At 39.5% G+C, this 26,605-nt stretch overlaps 1 protein-coding gene across 1 annotated transcript; it reads right to left on the bottom strand.

Annotated features, from left to right (window-relative positions):
* Positions 1 to 769: 769 nt before the first annotated feature.
* tph1 (tryptophan hydroxylase 1) lies at positions 770 to 22,206 on the bottom strand. The gene is made up of 11 exons (XM_008107541.3): positions 21,991 to 22,206; positions 15,854 to 15,991; positions 12,528 to 12,711; positions 11,927 to 12,027; positions 10,681 to 10,748; positions 8,781 to 8,977; positions 7,747 to 7,882; positions 6,913 to 7,039; positions 4,462 to 4,557; positions 3,677 to 3,810; positions 770 to 2,737 (listed from the first exon to the last, which is right to left on the bottom strand). Exons 1-11 carry the CDS (start codon positions 22,114 to 22,116, stop codon positions 2,563 to 2,565), a joined length of 1,482 nt encoding a protein of 493 aa, XP_008105748.1. The 5' UTR covers positions 22,117 to 22,206; the 3' UTR covers positions 770 to 2,562.
* Between the last annotated feature and the right edge of the window lie 4,399 nt (positions 22,207 to 26,605).

Here is a 26,605-nt window from a genome sequence, read left to right as displayed (position 1 = left end):
AATCTTCTATTCAGTGTGAACGAATACATTTCCTTTTCCCTTTTACATGTGGGAGTGTATTTAATACAGGCCTAACATTGAAAGACCAATCTTGTGCCAACCTTACTATGTTTTGAGGATGGAAAGAATTTAGGCTCCTTGCATTCAAGATGTAATCTACACTGCCTTTTCCCTGACGTTTCCCCTGACGTTAGGTCCAGTTGTGTCCAACTCTGGGGGTTGGTGTTCATCTCCATTTCTAAGCTGAAGAGCCGGCATTGTCCGTAGACACCTCCAAGGTCATGTGGCCAGCATGACTGCATGGATCGCCGTTACCTTCCTGCCGGAGCAGTACCTATTGATCTACTCACATTTGCATGTTTTCAAACTGCTAGGTTGGCAGAAGCTGGAGCTAACAGCGGGCTCTCACTCCGCCGGAATCCCCGGATTCGAACCTGCAACCTTTCGGTCTACAAGTTCAGTAGCTCAGCGCTTTAACACACTGTGCCACTGGGGGCTCCAATATATATATATATATATATATATATATATATATATATATATAGCCTTCTGTATCCACGGATTCTCCATCCATGAATTCAGCAGCCCTTTGAAGGCAACATAAGGCTGAGGTGGCCCTTGATGAAAGTGCATTTGGACACCCCTGCTTCACAGCTACATCATTGACAGTTCATGCCCAGCTGTTTCAAAAGCTACAGAAATATGTAATGGGATCAGAAGGGCATGATTCCCTATTGCTTCCCTATTTGATTCAAATAACAAAACACAGTTTGCTTGTTACGTTTTCTCTATTTTGTATTTGAAAATTGCATCAAGTTTTTAAAATGGGAAAAAACTGACCAAACACTCTAGAGTTTTGAAAATTCTAGCACCACAATAAATCATTCTAAACTAGTACAGATTATGAAGTTTACATATTCCAAAAGAGTGAATATAAATGGTTAAATATTCTTACAACACATCTTAAAAGTAAAACCCTGAATCGATCACAAACAAGTACAAAACTGCCATCTGACTCAAAAATACTTCTTTTAAAAAGTCCAAGTGCTACAGGTCAAGGTGTATCTAGGTCTTATGTTTTCTTTTGAAGTGCATGCATAATACGGATAAAAAAACCCAAATCCATAAATCACATACATTCATATTATAATCCAGTTCTTTCCAACATATGCTATTATTTAGAAATGCAAAGGAAGTCAGATTCATGATCCCTCTTTGTTTTTACTGTCTTTATTTAAAGCTTAAGATTTCTAACAACTAATTCGATGTGTATTTCAAGACAAAAATGTATGTTACCTAAAAAATAAGGGTTGTCAAAAGGCAAATCAATTACAAATATACATCCAAGGAGATATCTAAACAAAGATTAAAAACAGGCACCTGTCTTCTGATGTCTCAATAATAGTTTACTTCCTAGAAGAGACAAGAAGCACTCAGCAGCTGCTAAAAGGCAATGTGTTGCCCACTTTGGTCGACTGGTCTACTTTGACAGCAGTGGTTAAGAGAGCAGGTGTCATTTTAAATTTCTCCCAGTTCCAGAAAACTCTATGAATCATTGACCTGAAATACTATGGGAAATTCAAAATGGTGGAAACATTTCTGACTCAGCTGCTCCTACGTAATCTGGGCAAGGCACCAACCACTGCTTTGTCATTGGCCATTTAAACATTGAGCTGGAACTGGGAACCCAAACAAGAGCTAAGAATTGCCATCCCATTATCATCATATTACATATGGGGAGTTCTCAGAGTTTTTCACCACTTGATGGATCAGACAATACCAGTGCTAAGGGATTCAACAGATATCGGTCTGAAGATAACTTATAAATAAGTTTCATTTATGAGGACTGAAAGATTTCTGTATTTTAAATCTGGATTGAATGTGTTTTTATACTTCAGATCTAGTTGTATCAAGTGTGTGACTCTATTACATCAGATTTTTGAAATTGAAGGATGGCTCTTGCATAACATTGTCCCCAAAGCTGATGACAACAAAGATTGCAGTTGTTTATGCAGTTTCTGATAAAATATGACACAATGTTTGGACAAGTATGGTATCTGATTGGATAGCAAGAGACAGTACAGTTTTGTCTAGGCATATTAATCTATGTTTGCCCATTTGCACATGCAAGTATTCACTTGATTTCAAAATCTAGTTATGTATGTGAAACCAGTAAGGAAATGTAGATGAAGTATGACTTTTGCATGATAGTATAATACATGGTGTAGGAGCTGGTTCCTTAACAGCAGCCAATATTAGCCAGAATAATAAACTACATGGACCATTAGCTTTCCACTGTTGCAGTTTGCAAGATCCGTCCTTTATCAATGTTTCTAGAGGAATCTAAGTTTGTAGATCATTGAGGAGGGACCAAAAAAGAAAAAAATGACACTTATATAAAAATCGATATGAAGGCTTCTAGCAGATGTTCCCATTTCATTCATCCTTTGGTTTTATGAGAAGTGGCACTCCAAATGAAGTGCAGAAAGAATATTTTCAGACCTAAAGTGGATCGAAATCCATAATTGTTGAGTGCAGACTGGCTAAAGATCATAAGATAAGTTAAATTCCCAGCTGCTTGCCCATTTTGTTGAGGGCATCACCGATGATGTCAAGTTCATGGCGTAGTTCGTTCACTGCATTCGCAATGCCAGTTGTATCTCTCAAGAGTTGAATGCTTTGCGTATATGGGTTGTAATTCACTCCAAAGGGGCGTTTAATGGTCTTTGCAAACTCTCTGTTTTGATACAAAAGAAACACATTTTTGGTTAAAAGCAGAGTGATAATCTTATTAATGTAACTTTCAGCAAATTACCTTTCTTTGTAGGCAGGGACAGCAATATTGTATGGAATAATACAACTTAAGACACACATATAGGATAATACTACTTGCTACATTTGTACACATTACCTACCAATTAATACTAAAAGGGAAAAGACAAAAAAGATGGGAAAGCGTGGGGGTAGAATAGGGCTTAGCTTCCAACCACTCAAATGATGTTTAAGTTTCTACTCTTAACTAACTTTCTCTGATACAAAAAATATTGTTTGGTAATGTATCCTTCAAATTCAGTAAACTTACTTCTGCTTATAACAACATCTACTAGTCTTCAAACTCTATGACTGATGACATAATCCAATGGTCTCTTAAATACACAAATATGCAAGGATGTCAGTTTTGCTTAAGTTTCTCTGTTGTATTATCCTTAATGAAATAAATTGTCAATTTCCACTAAATTGTGCACTTTTCTTATTTGGCTGTTTATACTGTATTTTAGAAAGAGTTAGTTTCACAGTGAAAAAACATGCTATGATGCAGATTGTGGATGATCCAGTTATAACAATCCAGGATTGTGGGAAATTGGAACTACAGTTCTCATGGAAGCTGCAACAACATTTGAAATATAGATAAGCAATGCTAATGTAGGAAGTTAAAGTAATGTCAGACTACATTCATTCTACAGTGTAGATGGACCCTTTAGTTTTGGTATGTGAAAGCAGTAAATCTGCTTTCCAAAAAGTACAGGCATTTAGCATGTGAAGATGTAAAATATAAACAGCCATCCCCTATTCCCAAAAATGTGAGGAAGCTACTTTCCTTTTTTAATTTATTCACTTTCAAGAAATATTGGTGTATGTCATCTTTCAGTCTCTCAGGTGCATTTTATCAAATTACCTCATCTTTTCTTTTGCATCTTCAAAGCTTTCAGAAATGAAGTAAACTTCCTGGAATGTAGTGATCATGCATTCTTGCTTGCAGGTGACACTTGGATCAAAAGGCTTGAATTTGGCATTTCCAGATAAAGCATGCTGGTTATTAGACAAAACAAAAACAGCAAAGATACCTTAATATATATGTATATGTATATGTGTATGTTCCACACCTTGTCAACACATCCACACAATATAATGAGATTATATTGTGACCAGGCTCTGCCAATTTGTGTAATCCTCAATAAACTGCTCTTACCGATCTTCCTTTTGCCATGGCATGAAAACCAAGCAGTGCCTATCAAGGCATCATCCTAGAACTCAATAAATCCTAATCTAAGTCCACTCTATCCAATCACCACTGGTTGTAATTTCATAAGGCACTTGAGTGAATCCGCATTGGGATTTGCTCAGTGTTAAAGGAGCTATGCAAAGTGCTGGACACAGTCTCACAGAAAAAATCGGCACCTTGGGTATCCTCTTTAAAGTTCAGACTAAATCCTGAAGTGGTAAACTGAATTTCTGATATGGAAGCCACTATACCACTGAAGTCTGACTGAAGGCCAACTTTTCAGTCTATTACTAACCAACTTAAATGATCTCTGACAGAAATATAATGGGTTTTTTAATTCCCATGGGCCAATCCCAGTCAATAATCTGGTTACTCTAACAGGTAGGTTGAGGCAAAATGTTTTCTCTGAATGTTTAAAAAAATACTTAAAATCCTCTTGCTCCTCATTTGATGCTTACCCTTAGTTCACTGATAGAAGAAAGCAAACCGGCTCCATAGGCTCTCAACCGGCCTTCTTGTTTGCATAAGCCAAATTCCACAGTGAAAAAGTAGCACTGAAAAGGAAGAAAGTGGAAATGAAGACAGACATCGACCCATTGTTGGGGAAACTGGGGAGGTTTCCTGCACATTTAAAGGGTGAGTAGAAAATGTTTGTCATACAACCATATAATAAGCAACACCTGTCAAAATGCCCTCTTCTATACAACCTTTAAAGGCACAGCTCCCTCCAGTTTTTATTCTGGCAACTTTGATCAGCAGAGATGCAAGACAGTGGCATTAAAGTAGCAAGTGTTTTCATGGTCTCTTATCCTGATGCAAAGTAACACTAAAAACCAAGTTTCCAAACAAAGGCACACAGCTTTTAGATACTTTCATCTTCAGTCTTCGCATACATCATCAACTATGGGCATTTTAAAACCCCAGATACTGGAGAGATTCCCAGAATCTTCTAAACCTCCTGTTCACCACTGTATCATCAAGGACCCTCTTATAATGCTCAATTATAGCATCATAACTGCTATAAGCAATGATCTATGGGATTATGGGATTCATATTTTAGGGAAGCATATTCATAATTGTGTTTTGAAGGCTTTCATGGCTGGAATCATTGGGTTGTTGTGAGTTTTCCGGGCTATATAGCCATGTTCCAGAAGCATTCTCTCCTGACATTTCACCCACATCTATGGCAAGCATCCTCAGAGGTTGTGAGGTATATTGGAAACTAAGCAAGGGAGGTTTATATATCTGTGGAAGGTCCAGGGTGGGAGAAAGAACTCTTGTCTGTTGGAGGCCAGTGCGCATACTGTAATGAATCACTTTGGTTGGCATTTAATGGCTGCTTCCTGCCCGGTGGAATCTTTTGTTTGGAGGTGTTAGCTGGCCCTGATTGATTCATGTCTGGAATTCCTCTGTTTTCTATATAGTATATAGTATATATGTATATTGTATATATGTGTATATGTATTAGAGTTGCAATCATAGGATTGCAATAAGTCATTGCCAATGTGATGGAAAATAACAACAGCAGCACCTGAGATTTTTATTGCTGGGTTATCAAGTTCACAAAACACATTTGTGCACCTTAAGGACCAACAAAACTAGACTTTGATTTTGCTGTGGTAGATTAATACAGCTGCTCATGTCAAAGGGGCAGTTTTGTACTACGTGATTCTCTTTGGGTGACAATAAAAACATCCTGTGGCAATTTAACAAGAAATGTATTTTGGGATAGTTGTACCCATTAAGATTATTGACTTCAGTAAAATCAAATGAAGTGGAAAGGTCACATGCTGAAGGAAAGTTGAGCTCTTAGGAAATTCTGACCATCAACTAAATTGATGCTTTCTACTTATAACAGTAACAATCTGAAATGTAACAGGGAAGGTTCAACATGAATAGTTTTACTTGGTGCTTGCTTATTTTCCAATATGGCTTAATGCCTACTGACTAATGATTGAGTAATATACATGCTTTGGTGTCACATTGCTCAGTTCAATTGCTAGACATCTGAACTGGCAAGTCAGTTCAGTTTAATTAATAATTAATTATTAAGGGGTGCTTTGTTAGTGCGTTTGGTGCACAAAGGCAGAAGGGAATTGGACTAAATAGCCCAAGGGGTTTCTTCCAATCCTCTTTTTTATTATTATTGACACAAAGACACAGTATAACACAGCAAACAAGATATCTATGCTGGATTTTGAATCACAAAATCACAAGTCGAACACTTCCAAAACATTTAGGACTGTGTGATGCATTATTATTATTATTATTATTATTATTATTATTATTATTATTATGGCTGGGTGGCCATCTGTCAGCGTGCTTTGTTTGTGCTTTTGCTGCACAAAGGCAGAAGGGGGTTGGACTAAATGGCCCAAGGGGTCTCTTTCAACACCCTTTATTATTTTTATGGTGATTATGATTATGCTTCTTATTATTAGCATTGCGGCTGTATTTGTTCCCTTTTTTTTTACTTCAAAATAACATATGTGCAGTGTGCATAGGAATTTGTTAATAGTTTTTAAAAACTATAGTCCCCAGCCTTCCAACAGTCTGAGGGACCGTGAACTGGCCCCCTATTTAAGAAGTTTGGGGACCCCTGCATTAAATAAACTACTGTCTTCAGTTCACAGTAATCTTTATCGCTGAACCATAAACAGGGCAAGTTTCCCCTATACAGGTTAATCTGATGAAATACAATGGGATTTAATGGAATTTAATTTGTCTGTATCACATAATGCTTCCAATCCACACAATATTCATGGCTGTCATTTACATAACATTAAGGCTTTGTTTTATAACATTTTAAAAGTGTTCTTGAAGTTGTTAAGAGGGATATATGGCATGGAAACACTGCAGTATTACTGGAACAGAGGAACATATTTCACTGAGCAGCGTCTTTTACTTACAGTTGCCAGCTTTTGAACAGCTTCATCAGATGCTCCAAGTGATGCTATGCCAATTTCCTGAGAGAATTGAGCAAAACTGGGTTCAGCCAGAAGAGGAACGTGGCCCAAAAGTTCATGACAGGTATCACTAGAAAGCAGCAAAAACAAAATAACATTGAACTAACAGATGCTCTCTTAAAGTTGCTATGTGAAAATACAGTAATGCAATCTTAAGCCCCTTCTACAATCCCATATAAAATCCAGATTATCTGCTTTGAATTGGATTATATGGCAGTGTAGACTCATATAATCCAGTTCAAAGCAGGTAATACAGATTATATGGCAGTGTAGAAGAGGCCTCAGGCAGAGAACATTGGATTTCTCAAAAAGTCTATGTGCTGCTACATTTGAAAAACTTTTAGGTGCTATATAGGTAAACTCCACCAATTGTGGTCCCAAAGTATTTATTAACTTTTTCTGGAAATAGAAACCTAAAAGAGTTAAGTCCCAGTGCACTTTTGAAAGCTTCAAGGAGTTTTTTGTGTATTTTGGTTGGCTAATAAAGATATTGCTCTTTTGTGAATTTTGTATTTTGTTTCATCTTGTTCTTTGGCCAACATTACTCTTGAATCTTTATTTTATTCATGTGTGCTCCATGCTCCATGATATGAAACCTTTTTCAGTTCATATTTCAAAACTAGTAGTTAGAGCAGCCTTCCCTAATCGGCTACTCTCAGAATGTGTTGGACTACAACTCCCAGAACCGCTAAGAACTTATATGGCAGCATGGTTGACTGCAGGATTCTGTGGCCATTGTTTGGAATAAGTATTTTTGGAAGGAAAATAGTTACTTACGGTTCTGGAGTGTAAAGAGGATCCGAGCTGTGCCTTACATACTGAGTGCAGTGAAATACTCTGAATGCTAAGCCTGCCAAGAAATCTCTGGGAGACAGATATCCAGCAACCGGGCGGATTGTAAATCCAGTACGCTCTGCAAAAACAAAGCATGAAAAGAAAAAGAAATTTCTAAGACAGAGGATTCTGGAAGTCATATTATGAAAAATAATCTTCTCCAAGCTTAGGAGGGCAAATGCATGTAAATTTACTTGGAAGTAAGACTACTGGGATGGATATAATTTATTACAGAATATGCACATGGGAATGGATTATCCAAGAGAATGAAGGAGATATTTCCTGAGCAGGTAACCAGTAGACATAAAAGGTGACCAGGTGAAATAGGGCAAGAAGCATACATTTCAACATATGAAAACTGAAAAAATAGAAAGCTACAGAAACTGATCCACCTAGAACAACCAGCAAAGTCTCCAAGTCCTTTTTCTTTCTCCTCCTCCTCCTCCACCCCTTCATCATCACCACCACCATCATCTATCTTGTCTGAAGGACACTTGTTCAGATCTTAGACTCTGGTCCAGAACTTAGGAACATTAATTTGTTGGACTACAACTATTCTCTGCCAAATCTACTGAGAGGATGTTTTGTATCCAGAGGTTCCCACATACATAGGTATTTTAACTTCTTGTATTTCAGGGCCATAATACAAAGATGGGCAACTTAAAGTTACCACTTTTGCCTAGGGGCCCACCTACCATCCATTCTCACCTCACTTTTAGGCAGCTCCCAGGAGTTTAACTTTAGAGGAAAAGTGGATCTCAATTAGAACTTCAAAACATTACTTCTAAAAGTTATGATTCCCAGAATTTTCCACCAGCTTTGTCTATTGACTATGCTGCCTGGGGGATTATGGAAGCTGAAATCCAAAAAAGTAATGTTATCAAGCTCTTCTCTCAAGAAAAATAAGCTCCCCACTCTTCTTGTAACTGTAGCTTGCCTCAGGGAAAAATGTTCCAACAGCCATCTTTCTCCATTACCTTTGAGGAAACGCGATACATCCTCAAGTTGGGGTATGTTGTCTTCTCGGTAGCCACAGTGTTTGGTTAGTAAAGGTAGGTTTTTAAGATATTCTCGGCAGGCATGGGTTGGGTAGAGCTTATTGAGCTCTCGGAATACAGTGCCCCAAGTTCTGATCTCCTCTTCAGTGAATTCAACTTTTGGAATTGGGTCACCACTGTAACAAAATGGCAGAATAAAGAATGAACTTTAACTATGTAATTAAAAACTGAGTGAATAAAAAAAGAAAACCAACTTTGTTAAGTATCTCTTCTTTCCAGGAGAAATTTGAATCAACCAATGGTCTGTGTTCAACTGCCATACTCTCTGTTCTATTCCTTCTTTAAACAAATGTAACATTTAAAAAAATTAGTAACCATATTCTCCCAAGCTTTAGTTATGGCCAGATCTTCTGAAGCTCTGAATGGGATCTAGTAACACCACTAAACATGAGCACTTGTGAATTTCAGTCCATTTCTTTAGATCAGTGTTTCCCAACCTTTTTTTGACCAGGGACTTTGACCAAGGACCACTCTCCAACATTATTACCAAAAGGGTCTCATGGACTTAATTTAGGTCTTGCAGCCCACCGGTGGTCCATGACCCACAGGTTGAGAACCACTGCTTTAGATTAATTGACAGAGTACAATATCCAAGCCCTGGGAGCTATAAACAACATATTTACACAGTTGCAGGGGGTGGATCCCCTTCCCTTTTCTTTTCCCACCTCAAGAGTCCTGATAAGCATTTCTAAGAAACCATTGTGTTTCACAGAAGTTCTGGAAGCCAAATTTCTAGAGATAAGTTGTCTACAAACAGAGAAGGAAGGAAACTTATTTTCTCTAGTGTGCATTTACTTTGCACAATAAACTCCTACACACACACACACAATCACTTCTCCCTGCTCTGTTTCTTGCTGGAAGAGAGCATGGAGGGCTGTTATGAAACAAATAACCTTAGCTTCATCCAGACATTATTCACACACATAGAATTTGGATTTGTGCAATTTGCCACATCATATATTCAAAGAATATTGGGACATGGTTCCTGTTGATTATTTATGAAATTTGAGAGGCATTTCCTTCCTGTTCAGTTTAGTAAAAAGTGTACCTAAACAACTTAGTTAAAGCAGTTTAATGTGACTGAAATATGCAGGTTTTTGTACAAGATGTAGCATCTCTGCTGGAGAACTCAAGCCATTTCATTTTGAACCACACCAGCAGCTGTTATTTGCCATCACATTGGCTTCAATTTATAGTTATCTAATGAATGAGTGACCTCCATGAACATGAACCTACAGCCCTGTTCTGGTCTTGAAAACTTGATGCTCTAGCTTCCTTCATTGAGTCAATTCATCCTTAATCCAGTCATCCTCTTTTGCTATTGCTATCCACTTTGCTGAGCATTAAGAATTTTCAGTCCCTTAATAAACTGCAAATCCTCAAATTCCATAGTTTGGTACTAATTAAAAAGATATCAAGTTGTTATTACTCTATAATGTAGTAGATACACTCTTAATCTAATATCTGGTGGGGAATGGGGATGCTATTTAATGGGCAGTTAAGACAGATACATTCCTTCAAATTGAAGTGGAATATCTTGCACAGACCTGAGTCACACGGTCCGCCAAGGATAAGGATTGAAATGCTAGATCTATTAGAGCCATGAGATGCAGGTGCAGAAGCAGGTTGGGGGAGACCTACAGTTCCTGTGGATTTTGGGTGCTGAAAGGGATTGGCTTGCCTTTTTCTGAATCTTTACATTTCTAGGGCAAACAATTACTAGAAATACATGGGGCCCCAATATTTTTTCCTCCAAATTCCCTGCTCAAATCTGCTGTTCCATCTCTAGCAAGGTTCTGTAAGAAACACTGATACGTACTGTTTGTAATTCATAGCTAGATCTGCAAAATACTTCCGTCTCTTCCGATAAACGTTGTCTTTGAAACCCTAATAGTTAAAGAAAAATCACCCATCAGTCTTTGTGATTAATATGCTTACAATCTCAAGAACAAATTAAAAAGCAAATGTCTAAACTTTGTCAAAGCAGTTTGGGAGGAGGTCAGCTTTCAGAAACATTCAGTACAAGAATATGCATCCAACTAAATTTTCTACGTTGCTTTGGAACATCTTTAAATATATATGCTCCAAAAAATCAGTGGTGCAGATTCTAGTGCTCACACCCATTGCAGAAGGGCCACTGAAAATAGATGAACATTTGTGGGTTTCAGTTTTGCAAACTGAATATTTCAAGGGAAGTCCCCACTGTGTTGCTGAACTTGCTGACCGAAAAGTCGACAGTTCGAATCCAGGGAGCGGGGTGAGCTCCTGCTATTAACCCCAGCTTCTGCCAACCTAGCAGTTTGAAAACATGCAAATGTGGGTAGATCAATAAGTATTGCTCAGGCGGGAAGGTAATGGCAATCCATGCAGTCATGCTGGCCACATGACCTTGGAGGCATCTACAGACAACACCAGCTCTTCAGCTTAGAAATGGAGATAAGCACCAACTCCCAGAGTCGAACACTACTAGACTTAATGTCAGGAGAAAACTTTTACCTTTACTAATATTTCAAGGATTTGACTAATAGAAGTTTCTAGGTCCTACAGGGTGATTCTATGCTCTTCTGGATATTCAACACAGAGGTGTGTTGGGGGATCTAGAGATTCTGATGGGTTAAAAAATCATTTTTAATTCATTATTTTTCCTTTTATGCAGGGGTTCTGTGCCCCTAATCCCAGCATATGTGGAGGACTGATTGATTATTCATTGGAACCTATATGTGCTCCACTGAATTAATGGAAGCCAATGTCATACTGTAAGAGCTTTTTAGCAAAATTGGGTCTTTTTGACATTTCATTGAGTTTGGGAAGAAATATTTTCCACAACCCTCTGCCACCTCATATATATATTATCTGCAAAGCATGTTGTTATATCATAACTTTAGATATAGCCTATGTGACTTCAGTATTTTATATTTCATTATTATTTGAAATGCAACAAAGTTTGAAAATGGAATGAATAACTAACATATTAGATATACAAAGTTAATTTACTTTACATATATAAAGGTTACAACAACATTTAAAATAATGGGGATGGCAAATGTTAATGGAAATTTACTTACCGGATGGTCTGCATCTAGATCGGATCCATACATCAGAACACGGTTTGCACACTTATCTAGATCTGAGATCTTCTTAGGGAACCAAGGGGTATTTTCCATATCTAGAAAATGGTTGAAACCCATGTTGTTAATGATTTTTAAAGGTTGGTTAGAAGAAGAGAACAGTTCTCATGAATAAGTTTGACAAGCACAAATGAAATCGTGCTGTTAAGGAGTTAATGGGGAAAGGATGAGAGAACATATTACTATCTGACATGTACAGAACGTTAAGCACTTCCTTCCTTCTTAAAAATAACAACCTCACTATTTCCCTTATAACTCACATTACATTTCTATTAGTCCAGCCCGCTAATGTACAGTTTAACTGTTTCTAAAACATTTATCATGGTCAAAAGAAATATCTCTTAAGCACTTCTCATTGGGTTTTTTTTTCAAGGAATACATTGACAGAAAATACTAAAGAAGGTTTTGTCTAGAACATAAAAATTAGAAGTTTTCTTGAAAGGGAAAAGCGTTCCAATATCACAAGCATTGGTTCACTACCACATCTTTAAAATACATATGCATTGCTAATACACTACTTTCTTATATCCCATCTTACCATCTTCTTGCACAGTGAAATTGTCTGTTGGGTTCACAGACACAACGTTGACATGGGATTTCAACAGATGGAAGATCTCATCTAGCTGCTCCTTGTTACTGTCACATGCTATGAAGATCTCAAACTCTGAATTTCGTCTCCTAGATTTTCGAGATTCTATGTGCACAAGGTTCACATGTTTTTCCTGGGAGACAAAATCACTTTGGTTATATTTTTCACAGCAACTGAGAATCACATTTTGTGCTTTTCCACTCTTTCTCCTACATCGTTAGTCAAATATAATTATGTATTTATTACTTTACAAAATTATCAACACTTTTGAGTTCACTCATCTCCATAGTGAACATAACCTTATAATTGTATTATTCATGTTCATTATGTTCAATACAAACAATTTTTTTATCTTGGGGTGCAGCTACACTATTGAATTGGCGTAGTTTAACACCACTTAACTGCCATGGCTCAATGTTATAGAATCCCAGGAGTTGTAGTTTTACGAGGTCTTCAGCCTTCTCTGCCAAAGACTGCTGGTGCCTCACCAAACTAGCATTGACGACTGAAACAGGTCCACAGGGGGAGAAGTAGGGGGTGATATATATTAATGGCATTTATTTATCAGAAACAAATGCCATTAACATTTTTAAAAGACTGAATTCTCTAACTTCTGGTGCGAGAGAATCAGCCGTAAACAGAAACGTTGCCCAGGGGATGCCTGGATGTGTTACTATCTTGCAGGGAGGCTTCTCTCATGCCTAAGTGGTGTAGTGCATAGACACCACAGGATGTCTACACCCTACACCACTGGAGAAATTATACGGTTTAGCCAATATTGCACCACCTGACATCCATTGAGAAGTAGCAGCCAATAATGAAAGGACCAAGACAGGGACATCTCCAGCCCATCCTCTGTTCAGATATCAGCCAGCATGCCAACAACTTAAATCAAGAAACAGATTCCTAAGATCTGCAGAGATATTTACAGGAACACCTCAGCAAGCAAGAGTCCAAAAGTGGCAGGTTAAAACCTGGAACCTCAATTAGTGGCTGATACCAGATGAGAAACTCCCCCCAGGCACACAGAAGACTGGACGACTTGGAAGGCTCTGAACAGACTGTGTTCTGGCACCACGAGATGCAGAGCCAATCTTAAGAAATTGGGCTACAAAGTGGAATCCACAACATGCGAGTGTGGAGAAGAGCAAACTACAGACCATCTACTACAATGCAGCCTGAGCCCTGCCACATGCACAAAGGAGAACCTTCTTACAGAGATACCAGAAGCACTCAAAGTGGCCAGCTTCTGGTCAAAGGAAATTTAGCATAATGCCAAGTTTTCAACTTTGTTTGTGTTTTTTTAAAAAATACATTACAACTGTATTCTCAATTTGCTTCTGACAAAATTAATGAACAAATAAACAAGACTGAATTACTTTGGGAGGGCTGAATATTATATGACATCCAAGAAACCAAGCAATATAACATACAGCCCTGCCAAAGCAATATAATCTTGTATATATTCCTTTTTAAAATTAAATTGGATTAGATTACTTCTGATTATACATCTGTTTGTTTTATATTTTAAAGAGTAAGTATATAAAACAAAGGGCTAATGTGTTGCACTGTGCCTTCAATTCATATTAACTTGTGATGATCCAATCATTGCTGGGGGGGGGGGGGGGGGAAGAGAGAGAGAGAGAGAGAGAGAGAGAGAGAGAGAGAGAGAGAGAGAGAGAGATTTGTTCACTGGAGAGTTTTCCTTTGCCTTCCTCTGAGGCGGAGAGACTATGACTTGCTCAAGGTAGCCCAATGGGTTTCATGGCAAATTTAATTGCTTAAGCGCATTCGCTCTACTGCTGATGTTAGAAGCTTCTGATCTGCTGCTGTTGCTACTGTTTTAAAATCCTTATTCCTTTTTTGAAATTACTCCAAAACCTGGCTGCCATCCATTGCCCATGCTGTTTAATGTTGTCCCCCATCTTCAAGAGAGAAGTTCTGCTGCTGGGATCTGTACATCCCACAGTCACCTACAAACTCCATTCAGATCTCCTCCAAAAGACTGTCACAGTTTATTATGTCTGTAATTGGCCACTCACTTCTTTTTTTTTCTTCGTGTCAGGAGCAAGCTGAGTCGCTTCTGGTGTGAGAGAATTGGCCGTCTGCAAGGACATTGCCCAGGGGACGCCCAGATGTTTTTGATGTTTTTACCATCGTTGTGGGAGGTTTCTCTCATGTCCCCACGTGGAGCTGGAGCTGATAGAGGCAGCTCATCCGCGCTCTCCCCGGGTGGGATTCACCACTCATTTCAATTCCATTGTTCTTAACTCCTTTTTATTCAGATTATCAAATGCCCTAATAAGGTGCTGGCCTAAACTGTGTGATTTTCATCAAATGATGTTCCTGTAGTCTTACTAACTTTTACCATTCTTAGAAAAAAAAATCTGATTAAAAAGGTCCTTCTCAGCAGTTTGGCTTAGGGATTTAAAAGGCACTATTAATTATGATAATGATGCTAGTGTTGAAAGCTTTTTAAAATTAAAATATGACTTACCTGCTGGGGTTCATAGATCTTTTTGTAAAATAGTTTAAATGGTCCACTGAGACCCCACAGCAATTTTCAAGCTTAAAAAGTGCTGAGCTAGAAAATTGATATGTGGGATTTCCCTCAGAGAAATGGCTGATTGAGCTCCACATTAAATTACAAGTTGCATGGAGGTGCAATTAACTATTCAGTAATAGTTACTGTTGTAATATCTTATGTGTGTGTTCTGTGTGAGAAGATTGAGGGACAGCTGGTGTAAGAAAATATAATCATATCTTGTGGGAAAACTGGGAAAGGTTGTAGACATCCTGATTCAGGACTTGCACAAAGCTGCCGTGATTTATCAATCTAGGAAAATTGGTTTGAATATAATGTGGAAAAATTGGAGGTTTACATCCAATTGTTAGTTCCCAATTAGAGTAGATCTGTTGAATCTTTGGGATTTATATAGGTGTTGATTTACTATTCAACAACACATTAAGTGGTTCTACTCTTCTTGAGACTAGCTGTTGGATTTTGGTCTTGGATTACAACCCTGAAAATCATGCAATCTGCATGGCCATTCTGAGAGCTAAATTTCAGAAAAGTAATTTCCCCCAATGTTTTTATTTCAGTTCCTGCAACAAAAACTTCAGTTCTTTAGATAATGCTAGTACCTTGCCTACCATTGGCTGGGTTGGCTGAAGTGTTCAAGATACAAAACAAAAGGATAATAGAAGAGTAATATCTACGTGGTAGTTGTTAACTACCTTTATTGTGCTTGCTATACATAACAGAGACCGATTACCTGGAAGAGTTTCAGGGCTTTGACAAGTCCTCCAACTTCATTATTTAAGGAGAATATGACAGCAGTTCTGCTCCTTTCAGATGAGTTGTCTTTGTTTTCTTTGTTGTCTTCATTCCGACTGTAGTTTGACTTGTAGATCTAAAAATGATTAGTAAGGCAATCAGTCTTAATTCAAAGAAGTACAGATTTTTTCTAAACAAATAGACTAAATGTCAAATGTGTACAACCTGTTCAGTTCAAAAGCGTTTGCACAGCAGTACTTCTCTCTGGATACTATTATGACTTTCTGGAATATCATTCACCAAGCTGCTGACTTTTCTCATACAAGCAGTATCCACTTTCATTTCAAAAGAATATGTGTCTTATTCAGAAGGCTTTAGACTGCAGCCTCTTGATCAATTAATAGCTTATTGTAATGTTTTAATGTATTTATTTATTTATTTATTTATTTATTTATTTACAGCATTTATATTCCGCCCTTCTCACCCCAAAGGGGACTCAGGGCGGATCACATTACACATATAGGCAAACATTCAATGCCTTTTAACATAAAATAAAGACAAGACAAACATGGCTCCGAGTGGGCCTCGAACTCATGACCTCCTGGTCAGAGTGATTCATTGCAGTGATTCATTGCAGCTGCTCTCCAGCCTGCACCACAGCCCTGTAATGTTTTAATATGCTATGATTTTTTTATTTTTAATGTTTTATATTTATGTATACAGTATCTGTTCATGTTTGAATGGCATTGAATATTGCCCACTTGTAAGCTGCTCTGAGTCCCCTTCAAGGTGTGAAGAGCAGGGTAAAAATATAGTAAATAAATAATTTCTTTTGCAATTCTCCCCATTTCTAAAGATACATAGGCATTGTCTTAACTCAGTTTAGAAACATTTCTTACATTAACACCATTACATACACACACACACACACCCTACTAATTATGTGATATTTTCCAATATCATCTCTGGTACCTCCTTGTAGTTTACCTCTCTCCATGCTAATTTAGATATAATGTATATTTCAAGACAAAATCTGAATCTTTGCTCATTCCAACTAGAGTACAGCCACAGAATCAATAACATTGACATAAGTGATGGCCTACCATTCAGTGTAGACCCTGGAAATCACAGACAAAAGATTGGTGCCAAGTTCAAAATTATATTTACAGTTTGAAAAGGAAATTAAGATGGATTACCATCTGAGTAAACACGCATAGACGTGTGCTATAAAATCCCCTCTCCTGCAAGAGCTATAGTAATTAGAATGGGAGCAAGTCTTTAATGTGTATTATAAATCATTGGTAAGTATGAAATAAATGTACACTTCTTTGTGCTTTAGCATTTTCCCCACAAATTGTGCAACTTCTGGTTAAAAATCAATTTGTAAAATTGATACACTTTGTTGCTGTTGTTTCAAGGAATAACAAAAACAACAGCAAGGTACAAAAACCATGCACAGTTTGTCCTCCGCATTTGCAGGTTTTATTTCTGTGGATTTAATTATTTACTGATTTGGTTAAAATGTTGTTTCTGGAATCTGTAGATATTCCAGAGAAGGTCAGCTTTTGTCAGTCATGCTGCAGGACTCAGAAATTCCTAGAAAGGTGGGGGGTTTTATCTGCAGGTTTTCATTTTTATAGGGATCTTGTGTCTAACCTCAGACAACAGGGAAATCTGATGGTACAAGCAGAAGGTGAGTGATAGGTTGTCATTTTTTTTTAAAGTCCTGTCCTTTTGTGCCTCAAACAGGTATTAGGAAATGATAAGGCTCCTTCCCACACTGCAAGACAAGCTACTGTCAACAAGGCACAAGAACATATAAAATTGTTTGGGTTTTCTGGTTATTTGGCAACCAACCCAAATTTCCTGCATGGCAAGGGGTTGGACTGGATGGCCCTTGTTGTCTCTTCAACTTTGTGATTCTATAAAATTGGTCTGTATGGTACTAATGACATAGTTGTCACATGGAAGCTTCCTGTCATTTCAACAGAATAGTGCATAACTGAAATTGGAGGAAGTGAGTGTGAAAACATTAAGTGTCTTATCATCCCAAAGACATTCTCCTGTATCAGCTAGCATTGTAGGCATTGTCCAGTTCACAATAATTCTGTCAAAATATACAGAATCGCCTCAAATACATACGTATTATATGTGTCCAAAATGAAAGCTTCCTTCAGAAGTGCAGCTGCTTTTCTAGTGAGTTTTTCCATAAGAAAGAGGCTAAGAGACAAAAGTAAACCAAACTGTGTGCGCCAATGACCACCCTCCCTTTCTACAGAACGCTAAAGCAAGGTCACCGACAAATACATAACTTTTACAGGAGTGTTCTTCCCTTAAACCTCTCAGACTTTGCACACCCATTATGATAATTGCCATATAGTATCCATTTATGATGTGGTAGTTCTACAGCATAAATTACAACAATGTTCTAGAAATTGTAGTCCATAGATGTGACACTCCCAAGCTCTGGCTTATAACCACAGATCTAGCTGTTGTAATTGTACAGTCCAGGTACATTGAGGAACATCTTCATATAATGCTAAATGTCAGAAACAGACAAATGGCCCACAGTCATTTCTGCATTCACATGCTCCTCTTTTGCCAACCTTTGGGTCCCTGTGGTCTTGCTTAGAAACATCTGAAGATTCAGAAGCCAAGGAACAGTCAAAAGGAGTTTCAATGTTCAGTAGGCAAAACTTTACATGTCCACCCAACTGCCTTTCTCTTCAGCCATCCTCCCGCACTAACTGTAATGCCTTTCTTCTATACCTGCATCTCCTTCCTTGATTTTGCCTCCTTTCATTGATGGACATGCATTTCTCAATTCATTGTCAGCCTGACACTTAACAGCATGAATTAAATTAAGGTGAGGTTTAAGTCATTGCAAGTTTGCATGAGGCATTTTAATTGATCTGATGTAGGGAATCAGTATTCCCTTGATTCAGAAATTGGATTTATTTGTTTATTTATTTGAAACATATTTATCCTACTATTCACCTGAAAAGGCTTCCCAGGGTGACATCACAAAAATAAGAGAAATTAGGAAGGAAGAGGACTAAATGACAAATTCAAATTCTTAAGTACAATGGTTTTTTATTATGGCATATATTATTGCCGTTGTGCTGTTGTGTGATCCTAAGTAGTTTCCCACTTATGGTGACCATCAGGTGAACCTATCATGGGGTTTTCTTGGCAAGAGTTGTTCAGAGGGTATTTGCCTTTGCCTTCCTATGAGGTTAAGAATGTGTGACTTGTTCAAGGTCATCCTTGGAGTTTCCATAGCCGAGCAGGGATTCAAACCCTGTTCCCCAGTGTTACAGTCCAATGTTCCAACACTATACAACACTGGTTTATGTTAAAGACCATATACAACACTGGTTTATGTTAAAGACATTTATTGAAAGGCTCATTTTTGGGATTTCAGATTTTCTCGATATTCCTGTAAAATTCTGACTCATGCACAACACTAAAAAGGAGCCTTTGAATTTCTTCTGTTTTATCTGTGTTGAGTAAAGATGATGTTAACAAGAAAACAGAACATGAAAGAAAGCTGTTTTAACATTAAATCCAGTGAAGTGGTTAATCTATTGCAACAAACACCAAAAGATTTAATGGGGCACCTGAAATATTGTGCACTTTATTGTCATATATATCCATGAACGTTTATATTCAAATAAATGCATTGCCTTCTAATGTCCAAATACTCTGAATATTAATGTAGAATTTAGGTTTGTATTAGGAGACCAAACCAAGTAAAGCTATATATAAATAGCTGGCTACATAACTTATCTGCTTCCTACTCTTTTCCACTTCTTGACTGTGGCTATTGCCTCATTTTGTCTACTTATTTATAACTACAGTATTTATATTTAGCTTTGCTTGGTAAGTCCAGCCCTGCAGCATGGAATCTGAATGTCCATCAGAAAACAGTTTGCAAACAGAGGGTTAGTTTACTCATCTGTGGGCCCCCATCTTCCAAATCCCTTTGAAATATCAAGGAGAGAATGTTCAAACTGCTGACATTAAGAAGAAGTTCAGCAAAGGTAAATCTCCTTCTTACCTTCTAAGCCAGGCTGCCCAGCCAGGAATCTTTCCTACAAGTTCCCAGATAAACCTTAGCAATCCCAGCTCATTGTGGAAACCAGGACCACCACGTTATTTAGGAGACAATAGCTATATATATGGTTCTTCACAGTTTGCTGTGAAGTGAACATCCGGTTTCAAATGGCTACCTGAAATAATTAGTTCGATAGTGATTATGTTCTCTATGCTTTGAACTGTGAATCGTACTGGCCAGCATCTCTTGTGTCAGTGGAGTATCCTGGATTTTAGTGCCAACTTTAAAGGCATTATTCAAGGCATTGCTCCTTTCTGGAGCATCTTAAAAAGGTGAATCCCAGCCCACAAAAATCACCAAAGCTACCTCTGGTTTTGAACTGCTCTGAATAACAGTGATCATGTGATATAATACAGTGGGTCCTCACTATCCACTGGAGCTTGGCTCCAAGATCTCCCCTGGATGGCAAAATGTATGGATGCTTAAGTCCCATTGTATACAATGTTGTAGTAAAATGATGCCCCTTTTGTAAAAATAACAAGCAAACCCAAGGTTTACTCTTTGGGTTAAAAAAAAAACATTTTCAAGCCATAGATACTAGAAGCCATGGATATAGAGGACTGACTAATATATTAAACAAGAACCACTCACTGCAAGCCAATGGGCAAATCTGGACACCCAGAAGGTGTTTTCTTAGCCCCTCATTTGCTAACCTTGCCCTAAAGAAGTGTGTATTTGTGACAGCCTACAAAACAGATGTGGATGAGCATCCAGAATTATCCAGATGGTATGTATGAACCCAATGGGCCTAAAAACTCAAAAGCAGTGGTTTCTAAACTTTGGTCCTTCAGATGTTTTGGATTTCAACCCCTAGAAGTCCCAGCTAGCTTGGCCAATAGGAATTCTGGGGTTGAAGTCCAAAATATCTGAAAGATCAAAATTTGGGAAATACTTTCCCATCCAACCTTGAAAGCTAAGCAAGGTCAGACCTGGTTAGCATTTGGATGCAAGACCACCAGTGAAAACCAGGTGCTGTTGGTTAGATTTAAGAGGAAGGGGCTGGCAAAACCACTTCTGAGGATTCTCTGCCTAAGAAAACCCCATGAAGTTCATCAGGTCATCAGAAGTCGAGAGGCATCTTCAGGGCACAAACAGAAACAATTAGGTTAAGTGGGCTTTACGTTTTCTAATTGCAGAGGTCTGGAGCAGACAGAACAAGGACTTATCCCAAATTAGTTCTTTGCTGCCTTCCGAATGATTTTGAGTCCTAACCCAATGATTGTGAGCTATTTTGGTTTTGTAACCAACACCAGGCTTGTCCGCCCCAGCTGCAAAAACCCGCTCTTCTTCCTCTCCCTGAATGAATCGGGGCTGTTTTTGTAACTTATCTCAATGTCTTCACTAGTGATGCTGGAGGAACCTCACATCTGGAGAAGTGTAGAGAATAGAAGCGAGTTCTGTGCAAGTAAGAAACCCATCTGTCCAAAAAGAGGGGTGGAAGGGAAGGGGGGCCTTGTGGCATCTTCAAAAATGACCCACTTGTTTCAGCAGAAGTTTGGCAAGCTAAATCCAGTTTTTCAGATGCATCGAAAGAGATGGATTGGAGCTGACAAAAGTTTGTGCTGAAATAAACTGCCTAGTTTTAAAGGTTACACAAGACACTTTTCTCCCTTTTAAAAGAAATACTACAACTGTCTGCCTTGGAACGGGAATCATTGGATTGTAGTCTTCACTGGTCTTTAGCCTTCTCTCCCCACTAGTGTAGTTATGGGCAAACTTGGGCCCTCCAGGTGTTTTGGACTGCAACTCCCACCATTCCTCACAGCCTCAGGCCCTTTCCTTTTCCCTTTCGCTTAAGCGGCTGAGGGGGAAAAGGAAGGGGCCTGAGGCTGTGAGGAATGGTGGGAGTTGCAGTCCAAAACACCTGGAGGGTCCAAGTTTGCCCCAGCCTGGCGTAGACACACCCAGGGAAACCCAAGGAAGGGGCTCCAGCAAAACTGATTATTGTTACTGCCTTGATCTCATGCCTTTCCCCCTCCAACAGCAACGGGACTCCAGGAGCCTGCCTGCCTTCCTACCTCGTTGAGGACGGAGAGGGAGGAGAGGTTCTCCACCACGTTGTTGAGCTGGTTCTCCTCGAAGCTGCTGCTCATGGAGTCGAAGGATCGCCCCCGTCGGGGCACCTCGATCCTGGTGGAGTACATGCTGCGGGACGGCCGGAGACAGGATAGAGGCGCGGACTGGGAGAGACTGGGATGGACTCAGAGCCGCTCTGCAGCCAGCCTCCCGCCGCCGGGCTATTTATGGGCAGCAGAAAGGCAAGGGATGGAGTAAGGGGGAGAGGGAGGGGGGTTAAAGCCTCTCCTCTTAATCTCCTGACCGGGGAGAGGGAGGGAGGGCGGGAGGGGAGGCTGGGGAGGAGGGAGGGGCTGCCTCATTGTGCCTTCCTGGGCAGAGAGAGAGAGAGAGCCCTGGAGTGAGAAACTGAGGCACAGGGAGCGGTGAGGTACATCTACCCTGTGGAATTCATATAGTTTAGCTATCCTGGCTCATTGCTGTGAAATCATGAGAGCTTGCGTTTTCCAAGGTGCTGGTGCCCCATAAAACTGCAGCTCCCAGGATTCCCTAGCACTGAGCCATGGCAGATCAAGTGGTATCAAGCTACATGTGCAGCCTCAAATTAGGTACCTTAAAAAAAGTATTTATATTCCGCCCTTCTCACCCCGAAAGGGACTCAGGGCGGATCACATTATATACATACAGGGCAAACATTCAATGCCCATATACACATAGAACCGAAACAGAGACAGACAGACGCAGAGGCAATTTAACCTTCTCCTGAGGGAATGTTCGATTCTGGCCACAGGGGGGAGCAGCTGCTTCATCATCCACTGTGACTGCACTTCCTCATTCCAACGTCGTAAATTAGTTAAATTTTATAAAATAAAACTATAATAAAACTTTATTCATATACCGCCCTATCTCCCGGATGGGACTCAGGGCGGTTTACAGTCATAAAAGCAACACAAACATTACATAACAACGTAATAACACATTATTAAACAAAGTAAAATAATACAATTATAACAATAAATAACACTTACATGACCAGATCAAGGGGATGGGAACCATAAACCCAATATATTAAAATGTATTATTTTAGGCTACGGAAATCTTGTGCAATATATTCAGGCCCAGAAATCGGCGGTAGTCCAATGTAATTATTCAAAAACCTGCCAACACCACCAGGTCTTCAGTTCCTTACGGAAATTGGATAATGTAGGCGATTGCCTGATCTCTTTTGGCAGTGCATTCCAGAGCCGGGGGGCCACTGCCGAGAAGGCTCCTCCCCACTTTATAAGTGGTACCTTATTTCCTACTTGATAGATGCAACTATCTTTCGGGTTGCTAGGTCAGCAACGAGCAGGGGCTATTGTTTATTTTTTATTGACGGGCGCTCACCCCGCCACGGGCTGGCCTCGAACTCATGACCTCATGGTCAGAGTGAGCAGCCTGTGGCGCAGGCTGCTCACCAGCCTGCGCCACAGCTCAGCCCAATGACACACCATGACACTGCAGCATGCAAGTCATGGTATATTGGGTTGCTGTGAGTTTTCCAGGCTGTATGGCCATGTTCCAAAAGCATTCTCTCCTAATGTTTCGCCTGCATCTAAGGTGAACGGAACCACCTAAACTGGGCTCTACAGGCCAATGGATACCCCACCACAGACATCAGAAGAGCTGCAAGGCTAAGAATAAGCCACGGGAGTTGAGACAAAGATCAACCCGGAGGAAAAGTGTTCTTACCATACATCAGGGGACCACTGACCGCATAGGCAAGCTGATGAAGAAACAACATACAAACAATCTACAGACCAACTAAGAAACTCCAAGGAATGCTACGTTCAGTAAAGGACAAGAGGGATCTCTCATCTGTGCAGGAGTCTACCATATACCATGCAGCTGTGGACAAGTCTACATAGGGACCACCAAATGCAGCATTGCCCAGACAGGAATCAAGGAACATGAAAGGCTCTGCAGACTAACTCAACCAGAGAAGTCAGACATGGCAGGCACTAGATGAACCAACCTGGACACAGCATACTATTTGAGAACACAGAAATGCTGGACTGCGCTAACAACCACCATGTCAGACTACACAGAGAAGCCACTGAAATCCACAAACGTGGATAATTTCAACAGAAAGGAGGAAACCATGAAAATGAACAAAATCTGTCTACCAGTATTAAAAAAACCCCTCTAAAATCAGGACAGTAAATAAAGAACAACACTCTAAAAACAGGGGAATTCCAGACAAGAAACAATTAGGGCCAGCTAACACCTCCCAATAAACGGTTTCCCCAGGCAGGAAGCAGCAATACTTTGAAACTGCAGTGCTAATCGAGGTGATCACTCACAACATTCACACTTGCCTCAAACAGACAAGAGTTCTTTCTCCCACCCAGGAGCTTCCACAGACATATAAACCTCCTTTCCCTAGTTTCCAATATTCCTCACAATCTCTGAAGATGCCTGCCATAGATGTGGGCGAAATGCTTCTGGAATATGGCCATGTAGCCCGGAAAACTCACAGCAACCCAGTAATTCCAGCCATGAAAGCCTTCGACAACACAGTGGTATATTGGTTTGAGCATGGGACTATGCAGGCATGGGCAAACTTCAGCCCTCCAGATATTTTGAACTTCAACTCCCACAATTCCTAACTGCCAGCAAGCTGGCTGGGGTTTCTGAGAGTTGAAGTCCAATACACCTGGAGGGCCGAAGTTTGCCCATGCTTGGACTACAGGGTTTGAATCCCATTGGGTGACATTAGGCGCACTCTCTCAGTCCCAGAGGGAGGCCACAGGAGAAAGGTTACCAAGAAATCCCCATAAAATAGGTCACCAAAACAGGAGATTTTTTCTGTGCAGCTGACTGCTCCCCTCATTCTTTCACTTTCTCCTCCTTCCCCCAAGAGTGCCACTTTTTTCCTTATTGAGAGTAAAATCTTAAGGTAGTTCATTATTTGCCAGCTCCCCTTTACCCAACATCTCTTTTTTTTAAAAAAAAGCCTCATGAATTTAGCAGTTGTGAGGCAGGAAATGTTTAATATGGCTCCGTTTTCATCAGTAGATGAAAACTACTACTTCATCAGTAGATGAAAACTGATTTTCCATCTAATAAAAGTACAGGAACTGTGAAGAAATAAGTAGCAAACATGGTAATGAGTTGTTTTTTCTTCCCCTCTTTATTCTATTCAGAAATGCTAGCAAGCAGCTTTATACATGCACAAACATCTCCTTGTTGTGTGCCTTCAAGCCATTGACTTTATGGGGCTTTTTTTCCATATCAGGATTGCTTTAGAAACTGCAAGTTGCTTCTGCTGTGAGATAATTGTCCATCTGCAAGGACGTTGCCCAGCGAATGCCCAGATGTTTGATGTTTTACTATCATTTTTATATATGGCTATCCTATATATGTTTTACTATTCTTCTCTTATGTCCCCGCAGGACATTAGAAGTCAGTCTTTAATCTGTGTTGAAATCCCATCCTTCACTGAGCCAAATGAAGCAGGGAAGTAAGGTTCATTGTGAACTTTGTAGCTGATCATTGATTTCCAGCTTTAGTCTGAATCAGATCCATCATAGGGTGTGGAATTAATGGAGTTTGATGCCACTTTAATAGCATGGCTCAATGTTATTGAATCCTGGGTTTTGTAGTTTGGTGAGGCACCAACACTCTTTGGAAAGAAAGGCTAATGACCATGTAAAACTACAACTTCCATGATTCCAAAGCAGTGAGCGACGGCAGTTCAATGAGTGACTGGTGGCTTCCATGTCAAAGGGCGATGAATCCACACTGGGTTTTAATCTGAACCCTAACTGGGCAACGTCCTTGCGGACAGCCAATTCTCTCACTCCAGAAGCGACTCAAGTTGCTCCTGACACGGAAAAAAAATCTGAATCTTTAACGAACTATCCAAAATGCTAGACTTGTTTTGGGAACAGAGTCCAGCATTTGAATTGATTCTTTAAAAATCAGATTAAAACCCACTGGAGCCTGACCATCATTTTGACATAGAATTACCAACCAACACTGGATGAACCTATTCAGTGGCTCTTCCACTTATAATACAAAGGCAGGGCCTCATTTTCCAAATAACAAAATCAAAGTCAATCTTCATTTCACTTTTCAAAGTAGCCATGTTAATATCTTCTGGCTTTTAAAGGAGAGAGGCAGGGAGAAAAAGGATGTGGCAGCACTTTTGAGATCGATTATTTTAAGCATAAGTTATCTAGACTTAAACCCACTTCCTCAGATGCTGTTGTTGTTGCTTTCAAGTTGTTTCTGATTTATGGTAATCTTGGCAAGATTTCTTAAGAGAGGGTTTGGTTTTGCCTCCCTCTGGGCTGAATAGAACAAAAATTAGTTGTATACTCATTTATCTTGAGGTATACCCCACTGAACTCATGGTGGCCTTCTACTGAATAAGACACATGTGAGAATGCACTGTGGTTATATGATTTTGAATTAGGAGAAATGAGGGGCAAATCCTCTCAAGATGTAATCTATCTGAGCTCAGACCAGAGCTTATTCAAAATCCATTGCACACTCTGTTCCGTAAAAATATCTGCTCTAAATAACATAACAATTAGAACAGCTGACAATGGGATGGGAGAGGAGATCACAGTG

Source organism: Anolis carolinensis, chromosome 1 (assembly GCF_035594765.1).
Source record: "Anolis carolinensis isolate JA03-04 chromosome 1, rAnoCar3.1.pri, whole genome shotgun sequence".
Taxonomy (NCBI): domain Eukaryota; kingdom Metazoa; phylum Chordata; class Lepidosauria; order Squamata; family Dactyloidae; genus Anolis; species Anolis carolinensis.
Note: the sequence above shows the minus strand (reverse complement) of the source record. Positions and strands in the feature narration are given on the sequence as shown.

Excerpts from the sequence above, each read along its gene's own strand:
- tph1 (XM_008107541.3), bottom strand. The coding sequence starts at position 22,116 with ATGTACTCCACCAGGATCGAGGTGCCCCGACGGGGGCGATCCTTCGAC. Across the intron at positions 10,749-11,926 it reads ATCTAGATGCAGACCATCCG|GGTTTCAAAGACAACGTTTA; the intron begins GTAAGTAAATTT and ends TTTAACTATTAG. Across the intron at positions 7,040-7,746 it reads CCTCTTTACACTCCAGAACC|TGATACCTGTCATGAACTTT; the intron begins GTAAGTAACTAT and ends GCTGCTTTCTAG.